The 11,521-nt window shown below is 46.4% G+C and overlaps 1 protein-coding gene across 1 annotated transcript in view; it reads right to left on the bottom strand.

The window, feature by feature from the left end:
- Window positions 1–6: 6 nt before the first annotated feature.
- ETV5 (ETS variant transcription factor 5) overlaps window positions 7–11,521 on the bottom strand; it is a 56,861-nt gene continuing 45,346 nt past the window's right edge. The window contains 4 exon segments of the mRNA XM_040621480.1: window positions 7–2,028; window positions 5,628–5,729; window positions 10,093–10,262; window positions 10,421–10,489. Of these exon segments, the coding sequence (XP_040477414.1) occupies window positions 1,807–2,028; window positions 5,628–5,729; window positions 10,093–10,262; window positions 10,421–10,489 (563 nt within the window). The 3' untranslated portion in view covers window positions 7–1,806.

The raw sequence follows: 11,521 nt of genomic DNA, 5'->3' as shown, positions 1-11,521 counted from the left end.
TTAGAGTACAATGCTAATTAAGGCCCAAGCTAGAGGTTCAATACCTTGGCGGGCTAATTAGCTTCCAATAGAGGAAAACCTCATGTGTTCATCGCTATAAAACGCACCCCTTCTCCCTATGAACCTCTTCGCAAACGTGCTGCTGCTGGTCAGAAGGGGGACTGGCGGAGACGGGGCGAGCACCCCTGTCAGAGGCAAACAACTCAAAGCATGTCTCTTGCCCCCACGAGTCAGCGCGGTCTGGCGCAGATGCAGCCCGCGGTCGTGCTCACCGCGCTAAGTGCTGCGGGGGGCGCGGGGTCCTCTCGGCGGAGCCGGCAGCAAGGCACTACCACTTCCTAGCAACTTCCCTTCGCCTCTGAGGCCGACTTGCACATCGCTTTAGCTGGGTGGTGGCAAACTTTTCCAATATCATACAGCAACCGGAGTAAACCTTTTTTCTTTTGCTTTCTTTCTTTCTTTTTTTTGAAGGTGGCGGGAAACTAAAACGCTAGCACTGTTTTACCTGTCAGTGTCACACGTACATCTCAAACCCTATGGAATCCTATGCAGGGTTTAAAGTCCAGGAATTAAAGGAAAAAAAAGAAAACAAAACAAACTGATGAAATGGAAATCGTCATCGGTCATGGCCGGGGAGACATCCCCAGGGTTCCCACCGGGTGGCCGGCTGACGTGTATTATGTACATATGCTTTCCAGAGAGGGCATGTTAGAGGACGCGGGGAACTATACACATAGAATCGAAGCGGTGCGTCCAGGCTGCCCTGCACACCTCAAAAATGTACAACTCAGGTGCAAATGTTCTGTCGGGCTGTCTGGTGCAGAAAGCACAAAGCAGGCAACAAGAGTGGGCTTGTGCGCGGCTCAGGGGGCGCCCCCAGCAAAGCCCCTTGCAAGCTGCAGCGTCTTCATCAGTCCGCACCGCCCCGCTAAGGACGCAGTGCACAGTTACCAAAAGGTTTGTTTTTTTTTTTTTGCTTTAAATACCAAAACTACAAAAATCAGTTTATAAACTGTTTTTCCAAAACAACCACCAAAACAAAACGATCCCCCGAATCAAAGCAAAACAAAATACTGTCAAAAGTGTAAATCACCCTTCTAAAATGAAAGCCGTCCACACACAGCCGTGTGACTGGGAAGAGAGAGGGGGCTTGTTCTACTTGGTGACCGCATGGCTAGAAGGTTCCCAAGAGTAGCAACGGTTTATTATTTGAGAACCATGGAGTGGGTAACAGCTGTTCGGACTTTCCCCCCTTCTTTCTAGACCGAGGGGGGAAACATTTCAGCTTGAGCTAGAAGAGCTCTCCGAATTGTAAGATCTACTTTTAACCCTTCAGGGGTTGAGCCTCCCCCGCTTCTTAGCCGACCGTTCTATGGGGTTGTCATTTCTTTTTCAATAAATTGTGCAAATCAGAGCCCTTCTGTGTAAAGGCAATTAGTAGTCCATGATCAATGCAGATTGTCACACACTCTGTCCTGGCTTGTGGGCACTAACCTGAACAAGGTATTGCTTTGCATATATTGTCCGTGGGAAGGAGGTTCCATTGCCATCTCTTCCCAGAAACCTTGTCAGGAGCAGAGCCGAGGCACCCGCCTTTTGGTGGTTTTTCTGCCCCTTCCCTGTTCCCACTCCCCAGCCAAGGTATCTGTCTTTAAGGGTGCCAATCCAGAGACAGCTTGGGTTCTCCAGATAATACTCAAAGGGCAAGCTTTAGGAACAGCCAAAAACACAAACAAAACCACTGCCCTCGTTTGCCTGAATGGGAACTGCTAGCTCTAGGGTTCGGCCGCTCAGCCACTCAGAAACTCAGTAAGCAAAGCCCTCGGCGTAGGGGAGGCTGCTGCAGCGATCCATGTCCAGGAGGTAAGCCGGGTTGTCTTCGAAGTGGGTCAGCGGCAGGGTATCCTCCTCGTTGAGGTGACACTCGGACTCTGCTTTCAGGAACGGACGCTGGTTGTCAGGGAAGGCCATGGAGAAAAGGGCATCCGGGTCACAGACAAATTTATAGACGTATCGCTCCCCTGCCACCTGCGAGAGAACACACACCTTCTCAGGCCCAGCTGGAACAGGGCACAGGGGGAGGGGGAAGCCCAGGGAAGGATGATGAGGTGTTTGTACGTCATCAAGTTCTCAAGGGGCCAGGGACCAAAGGAGGCTCATCAGTAGCTGATTGTCCAAATCATTCCGATTTATTTTGATGACTCTTGGGGACCTGTTATCTGCCAAGTGTTTTGTTGACATCACCACTCAGCAGTTGAAGACATCTGAATTTCAAATTCACACTAGATAGGCTCGCCATTTATTTATTTATTTAATTAATTAATTTATTTATCTGTCTATGTATGTACGTATTTATTTATCTATTTATTTATTTGGGTTCTTTCAGAGGAAAATTCTCACTGTGTCATACTCACAGCTTAGAAAGAAAAGTTACGCCGAGGCCGGTGCTTGGTGTTACAAGGAGGATTGAAAAGTGAAAGGCAGAAGTCAGACTGTGTTTTTAGTTACCTCCAAAGTTCACAGTCTTCACAGTATGGCTTTGTTATTTGGAAGGGCTAGGAATTTGATCAGTAGAGCCTATGTGGAAATTTAAATGTGTTCCAAAGCCAAATAGAATTGCTTTTTGGCTTACCTGTGGTTTTAAATGACGTATTCCATGGTTCTGCTATACTGAAGAACTGCTAACTACCTTTTTATGAACTTCATGCATTATATTACTATGAGAACCAAGCGTCTTGATTTAAGGCCTCACGATGTGGCTGGTGAGCCATCCAGGTCAATGGGATCAGCCATTCTCTGCTGGTTGTCCAGCATCAGGCAAGAGGACGCCTACAGCTGAAAATCAAACCTGATAATGCGCTTTGCTTGGGTAATGCAAAGGGGCAAGGGAAGGCTGCTGATAAAATGAACATTTTTAGGCTCAAAAATGTGAAAGGTTGAGTTTAATCCTGCCCTTCGGTCGTTCTGTTGTGAGTCTAAAATCTCTTTTTAATTGCAGAAATATGGCTTTGTTTCCAAATCTTGGGTTTAAAAAATCTGTTGCTACGGTGGCAGCTTGGAGAGGTAACAGTAGAATTCTCCTAATAGGTCTGAAGGCTTATTTTACGGTGACATGTCTGTCTAGTTGCCAGAACACGGCTGTCTGCACCAGTGTTCTCTGGAGCTCAAACAGTAGGAATGAGGGGCTGAGTGCGTGAAGCTGGACGAGCAACACGCTCACCGAAGCAAGCACTAAGGGTAACAGGTGTATGCGCTCCAGCAACCCTAGCGAGTTTTCTTAAGCTACAGACTTACGCTAAATCTCTTGATGCCGCCCCGCCCCCCGAAAGCCAGTACATACACGTAGAGAGTGGAGCAGAAGGGCACAGTGGAAATAATAAGAGATCAGGGGCCAGGAGCGGATGGCTTCCCATCCTGGTTCAGTCACTAATGAGTCTTAACCTCTGTGCAACTCAGTTTTCCCTTTCAAAAGCTGAGAGTATGGGACCCCAGCTTTTCTAGGTCTCTCCCCACACAGGCATGCTATCCTTCACCTTGAATTAGTTCTCTTTCACTCATGGCTCATGTCGTAAGTAGAACAGCAATCCCTTACATTGGATAGCACAGTATTATCTCCGGAACATTTTCACATACATTACCCTGTGATATTACAGCAGGGTGTTTTGTTTGTTTGTTTGTTTTTGTTTTTAATCCCCACTTTTATTGGGAGGAGAGGCTTTGGGAGGTTAATATAAAGCACCCAACTAATAAATGGGCGTGTTAGGATCTGACCATCCAAGCTGCATTCTTGTGCCTTCCTGAACTCATCGCCTGTTTTGTTCTCAGAAATGAAGTTCTCCTCTACTTCCTGAAACAACTGAGGACCTAGTCATAGGGACAACTCACTGTCGGCAGTTCAAGTGATTGTGTCTTGGTCACGTTCCCTCAGTCTGGATCTGGGGTTGGGAACAGCAAAGAAGTAATAGCTCTTCCTCCTGAATTTTAGGGTTCCACCTGACAGTAACATTAGAAGGGGAGTGTATGTGTGTGTGTGTGTGTGTGTGTGTGTGTGTGTGTGTGTGTGAAGTTTGGGGGAAAATGGAAAGCGAGTGCTAATGGGTTTGGGGTTTCTTTCTGGGGTGATAAAATCTAAAATTGATTGTGGTGACGGTTGCCCAACTCTGTGAATATATTAAAAAACCACTGAATTGTACACTTTACAAAAAGGGGGAAGTCAAGAGACTGCCCATCCTAGAGGATCTATCGCCTCTGTGCCAAGCACTGAAGTTAAACCCTCAGCTCTGCCCCCGCGGAGCTTCCACTGCAGACAGCAGGGCCGTGATAGAGATACGTGCGGGTGCTACCGGAAGCAGGAAAGGGGACCCAGCCTCAGGACTTTAGATGCTTCGGAGTGATGAGGTCATGATCGGCTGGCCAGGTGATGAAGGCATTAGGAATGTTCTAGTTCTTAAAGAGAATGATAGTTTAACAGGTTTTGTTTTTTTTTTAATTTTCTAATATGCTTGATGACTTCCATGCACGTGGTGTATATTCTTTGGTAAACAAATAGTACATTAATTAAGAGGAGACGGCCATGCTGGTGAAAGCAGTCAAGTGGGTGAAGAAACAGGAGTTGGGTGATGGTACCCAGACTGGGAATAGCCTTACAGTCTGTATGAAGCACTAGAAAGTCTGTAAGACTTTATCTTCACCTTTCTTCTTTATCCAGAGGACCATGACAAGCTGTTTAATAATTCTTAAGGTGGTGAGACGAATATGGGGTCACATTACCACCTGCCTAGAAAGAGAAGCCTGGCTTCGGCATAGACAAGTTCTCAGCAGCAATGGCCATATGTTTCTGCCAAGTGCATCTTACTGGCCACCCACCACACAGATGCCTACATGTGTAAATGCTAGAATCTGGGTAACAGCATGGCATAAAATATGGTGGCTATAAAGATGAACCAGCGATTAACCATTCCCATCTTCTGCCTATTCACAGGATTTTCAGATTGTGGTCCCTTACCACCCAACCCAACGAAGATTTTGTACTGGCTTCCTCAAAATACGCCTCATCCTTTATTCTGCCAAGAGTGACCTGGTACGAGGTGCTTCTCCTGCCATTTTACAAATCTTGGGTCTTTTTTAACTTGAGTCCCAGTTTTTTCTATAGGTTGTGAAAAAGAAATAGGATTTCCTTACTCCTCTAACGCTATTGAGAGTATTAATCCGAGATATTTAGAGGTCTGGGTGTTTTAACAACTAAAGACTTCAACACAGCTCTTACGGGAGTGGAGGCCTTCAAGTTGATTCCTTCAGGTACTCCTTTATGGATGTAATTGTTGGCCTATATTTCTGGACATTTTTGTAATTAGAGGCAGTTAAAGTAAAGCCGGGGAGCCTAATTTTCCTATAGTGCGTTCCACGTGCAACCTCTGGTATTCGTGTCTCCGAGAGCATTAAAGTACTCTTTAGATCTCATTTGACTCTTACCTTAAGTTTATTCTCCCAAGATTTTTTCCTACCACAGAGTTTCTTACGAGGCTAGCATTTCCTTCCAGCCACTATGAACAGTCCTATTCCAGAAGCCCTTGACATTTTCTTTGAAAGTGGTCAGAGTGGTCTAGGTGCCTCTCGTCATTGCTCACCTTCTGCATGATGCCCTTTTCATAGTAATAGCGTAGAGAACGGCTGAGCTTGTCATAGTTCATGGCTGGCCGGTTCTTCTGGATGCCCCAACGCCGAGCAACCTAAAGAGACCGGAAAGTAGAGAGCAATGGAAACTCATTCCCTGGGCCTAGCAGTAGTCTCCCAATCCCAGGAGCGCCAGTGCTTGTGATTTGACTGCTTTGGTCAATGGTCCACTTCCCTGACCTGGAAGCAAAAATACTTAATTCCCTCAAGACCCAACATTCAACAAAGGTGATGATTCAGTCACAAGCGCTAAGAGAGGTGAGATCCAGAGGTGGAAGAATGCTAGCACTTTAAGATTGCGGAGGGCTTGGCTAATGTCCCAGAGGAAGCAGGCTCTCTACTGTTTCTCCACATATGAATTATTGACCAATACCCATAGACCATTAACATGTTGCCATTAAGTGCTATGGTTTCTGTAGCAGTCAATAAGGAATAATTAGAATGGTCATTCCTGAAACATTAGAAACACACTAGTGAGTTGCTAATGGGCCAGCAGAGCCAAAGTTCAATTCTAATAAGATTGGCGAGGGGCTGGAAGCTGTTTACTTACTGCAGCTCATGGAGCAAGGGGGAATCGGATCATTCCAGCCCACTGCCATCCAATCCCCTGCTCCCAGCAGACTTGCAGAATGGACATTAAAACATGCAGCACCATTATCCACTTAATGAAAAATTAACAGGGCTTCCCAAACAGTTCTGAAGCGCATTATATCCAACCCAGGCCACCTGAGGTGCAGTGATGGGGAGATGTAATTGGAGCTTAGGGCAAAGAAGCCTTATAGCAAGAAAACTTCCTAGTGGAGTTTACCCAATTGTCAGGACAGCCAAACAATTTCTGTTCTCAAGTGTCTCAACATCCAAATACTACTTGTAAGGATGACCGTCCTCCATGTAGAAGAGTAACTCTCGAAATGGGAGCCTCCTCAGAGGTCTTTAAATGTATGGAAACCAGGGGTCATGTTTTGAATATTTGAGGTCACTTTTGGAAACTTAAAAAAAAAAAAAAAACCAAAATAACTATATTCCTTTGATCTTTAAAAGAACATGTTACACATGGAATGAGAAGTAGGGAGGCTGCAAACGGGAGAGGGGATCATAAAAAAGCATTTCACTTAAAGTATTTCCTTAAAGCATCTGGGCAGAAAGAAAGCAACATCTTCTGAAATCAGGATTCTAAAATGACCTTTAAAAATACCAGAAATGATCTGATAAGGAAGAATGCGTCTGTCCTAATTACATTAGAATAATTCAATAGCCATGATTCCTCTCTGCCTTGCAACAGACCGTGTGAAAGTGAAGTTTCCATTCGTGTGCCTCGGGCCCCTATGGCACGCACGATGTCCCTGGCTCTCCTCCTTTCTCCATTTACTGCACCCATTCAAGTCTCTCTTCGAAATAGCCAAAATGGCACAACTAACCAAAAATCCATCCCTTGGTTAGAGAAGATAAACATTTTAAACCAACAGAAACAGCAGTGCAAGGGAGACCTGCTAAACCAATGCACGTCCTTCTACCCTGTTCAAAAGAAGTGACACTACGAAGCTGTCCTTGAACTGCTGTGAGCCCGCAAGTGATGCAGGGAACCTGAAAGGCACCCCGGCTCCATCGTCGCACTGTATTCAGTGGTGGAAATCAATTCTGGAATATTCTTCAGCTTCAGCCTTGACCTCTCTTTGCCGTCACTTGCACATGCAATAGCTTACTGGCGCGAGGTTGCATATGCGCCGACTTCCAAGCAGCTCTGGTAGCCATAGTTACTGAGTCATCCTCTTGGGCCGGGGCCCTGTGATTCAGTAGCCCTCCCCAGGGCTGCTCCTGCTACAGTAATGCATGATGTGGCACAACTGCTGGAAATGAGGGCTGCCCCATTTCTGGGGGGAGGGGAGCAGGCAAGAGCTTGTGAGCAGCTCGCTCTTTCATTTTCCCCATTCATTGCTTTGATCACACGCATCTTGAGGACAGAGGCGGAAAGAGTTAAAAAACTCACATTTCTTTTCCTCCCTTTTCAAGAGAGAGCAAGCCACAGCACGGGGAGCAGCTCTTTCTCGCAGCCCATCCTCTTAAACCTCCCCATGGCATCAGTTATCCGCCACATGTTCAACAAACAACCCTACCCCCCAAAATATTCATTAATGCAGATTCACAGTTAAAATGGCTCCAGATTAAAGCCGAGTCAGTCATAATTGAGAGGGTGCTAAGCTGGATGACTATCAAAAGACATTTGATTAGGGGGCCTGCCAAAACGCAGTTCTAAAACCACAATTTCCATGCACAGTGTAATGGATATTGTGGATAATTACCCAGAGTGCACTACTCAGCCACACAGCTGCCTACAATTACGGCCCAAACAGCTTCCTCCTCCGCTTCACCCTTCAAGCTCCCCCCATGACAACGTCTTCCAGCTTTCTCGAGGAGTTGGTATCTTCCTGACTTTAACAAAGAGTGGGGACGGCAAAGTTACACAACCAGGAGGGAAAGAGCTCAACCAATGCTGCTCACTGCATGTCCTGAGGCCAAAGTGCACACGAGGAACAGAAGCGGTTCTGGAAGGTCAGAGAACGGAACACTCAGAGCTCGTGGAGCGCCGGGGGATTTCAAGGTGGGGTGGAAAGAAGGACTTCCTGCAGAAACGAAGCCGTCCAGTCAGCCGAGGGAGGCGCAAGGCCACCACAGGCCCCCCGTGTGACTTGGCTACTTGGCATTTATGAGCATTTTGGATTAATACCAGTTTCTCTATGAAGTACGAAAGCAGGAGCCCTTTACCATCTGTTCATCGTTGTCTTTCCTGCTGGTAGGAGAGCAGAAGATTCAATAACAGCTTTCCAGAGGGTCATAACCAGGTTTACCTGCAACGGCACAGGCTGTGCTTCGGCCCGAGGCAGTGGCAATAAAGTAATAAAAGCTTCTGTTTGTGAAATGAGATCAATCAATAAGGACAGCCCTCACGACAGACTTGCTTGCAGAAAACCCCAGTGAGTCCAGGCCACATGCTTTCTTCCAGCCTCCTATCAACCAGGCCATGTGAGGAGGAAAAGAATGTGGGGTGGCTGGCTCCCGGGCATGGCTCCATTTCCACATGAGTTGCCCCAGAAAAGACCTTCAAAAACACAGGAGTACCAAACTCTGGCTTTGAAGGGAGACTCAGTCTTAACGGAAACGGTTGATGATAGGAGATGCTGACACACTTTCATATTTATGAAGGATACAAGACAGGGAACATCACAGATCCTTCTTTTATAACTGCCTTTAGCAAAGCCTTCCTTATACTCCTACCAGCCGGGATTCTTTAAACATTTCCAATCCACATAGTCTCCTTTTCTCATCTTTACTTACAGACCATTTTCTTCTTCCAAACCAAGTGCCACGTGGCTACTTTCTGCTGTTAACCCCCAGGCCAACTGATCCCCTTGGTGTGCTGAGGTGGGCCCTGGAGTTAATCGAGCAACATCTAAAACTGCCGTTCTGGCTCAAATGCCTTCCAAGAGGACTGTTCGCATTTCATTTACACCCAACCCAAAGATACCTTTTGCTCTGCTGGTTTAATATACAGTGCCTGGGTATACACTACCAAAAGAAGCCTACGTCAGATTTTCAGGGCAATTCCCCCCCCCCCCATTTATAATCTCTCTCGAGTCTAAGTCAAATAGAAATTTAAAATCAACCTCTTTGGAATATGCCAAACTGAGAACATGATTTAATTTACTTTGTTATGTGATATTCAGGAAAGGGGTTCTGTAGATTTTCTCCATTGAAGAAATGCTACTGGCGACGTCTGTAGACCTTTCTGCCAATAGTTCTGGGCAAACAGATAGTAATAGGGTTTCTTTTTCTATACAAATAATGAAGGTTTGGGCCACCTCTCAACTATTGTGATGACACATCACACACTTAAGAAAAATCTAAGCTCCTAAGATCGACCCATTTCTGATCATTTTCTTTCTCTAGGGTAGAGCCATTTGAAATATACGGTGGGGTAGTTGCATCTTATATTACCAAAACGTCATACAATATGTTCATGTAGCCTCAAATATAGCCTGTGACATACGAGGACCCACACCCAAATAAGTTGGTATCACCGAAACCACACTTGAAAGAGACTTTCCAAGATGGAAAACAGATAATATCTGGATATAAGTCTTCATGGCCTCACTCTTCCAATTTTGCAGACGTGTTGCTAGTACTTTTTGTGTTTTCGATGGTGGAGAACTCTGCCTGTCCCCCGATTATAAATTGTCCTATTAATAGGAAGAGAACTGCCAAACTCATTGGCCAGGCCAGAATCTGAATGAGAAGGAAGAGCCTACTTCACAGGGTAAAAAGCCTCAGTGGAGAACTCAACAAGAGTAGACATCATCATCATCCCCATCATCACCATCATCGACCAATCCAAGACCGTCCAAGCCCAGCACCAGTGCTTACCTCCTCAGGTTCTATCAGCTTAAACTCCATGCCACGGCCCGTCCAGGCAATGAAGTGGGCATTGGCTGGGTCATCAAGCAGGGTAACCAGGAACTGCCACAGCTGAAGAGAACCTCGCCTCTGGTAAGGGGGCCCCTCACGATACATGGTGGGCTCCTGTTTGACTTTGCCTATTCGGGACGAGGACATACATGCAATACTTTAGTCTCAGGCTTCTTGGACAACTTGGGCACAAAGGAATTGTTAATGCCAACTTGGCCTTCCCAAGACTGAGGTGCTCTGACATCTCGGACCGTGGGCTTAGCAACAAACTGGAGGGGATACTTACCTTCCAGTCTCTCAGGAACAACACAAGTGTCGTCAAAATACAACCGGGGATCTTTTTCATATGAAAAACCTGAAAGAAAATTTAAAAAGACCATGTTGCTTAACAAATTCTATCTGCATTTTACTAAAGCCCTGGCTTTAAGGACTAAAATGGAATTCTATTTCAGGTCCTAAGCCCTACTAATTGCCATACGTACGCCAGCCTGAATTTGGGGGGCTTCTAAAGGACTCAGGCATTCGCGTTCTGATGCCTCAGTCAGAGAAGCATCGATTCCTGCTATTCGAGCTAAGACTGCAGGGAAGCGCTGAGTCACCAGTAAGTTCCTTCACATCTTGTTATGAGGTCTGTATAGGTCAGTGTTGCTGTGACTAAGCTTTTATATCTGAAAAGACATCTCATCTATTTCAGTTGGCCCAGCCGGGAGGATTGGGTTGATCTGTACATAGGCTTGCCATTTTCCTTTTAGCAAATATTAATTTCAACCTTTCCCAGGACTTGTCAAGGCCGCTCGTGTACCTCATTCAATTATGAAAGAGCTTGGAGGGTAGACAATGCTGCCAAAATGAGTAAAGAAGTGGGCCTGGGGAGGACTGTGACAGCAATAAGTTTAAAAGCAAGTTGGAAGTATTATCACCAGACATAGTGGAAGAAATCTGGAGACTTTCTAGCAATAAAAACTTATTCATCATAGAGACAACAAAACAGAGGTCAAAAAAGGGGAACTGATGGGCTCAACACATGAGAGTGGAAATGAAAGGAGGCGAGAGCAAAAAGTAAAAGGGGCCAAGGAGAAGGAAGGATGGCTGGCATTCTCAATCTACACACCCTTCATGTGCATTCCATGCGGACCACCCAGTCATGTCACCAGGGACCCTGGCAAGATCAGCCGTTCAAACCAAAAGCCAGTTAACAGGCTCGATGGGGAGCACATCCCTCCCTGTGGCCGAGCCTGTCTCCCAGGTGTGAGCATGCCAGCAGCCGCTCTTCTAGCACACTCCTCAGCAGAGAGCCCCGGCAGCCCCCCTGTGCTCAGCCACAAGCCCGGCTCCACCCAGCTGGCCGTGCAGTACGGGGGGGGGGGGGGGGGGGGGGGGGGGGGGG

The sequence above is a fragment of the Ursus maritimus genome, unplaced genomic scaffold, assembly GCF_017311325.1.
Source record: "Ursus maritimus isolate PB19 unplaced genomic scaffold, ASM1731132v1 scaffold_4, whole genome shotgun sequence".
NCBI classification, from domain to species: Eukaryota; Metazoa; Chordata; class Mammalia; order Carnivora; family Ursidae; genus Ursus; species Ursus maritimus.
This window is presented reverse-complemented; position numbering and strand designations above follow the sequence as displayed.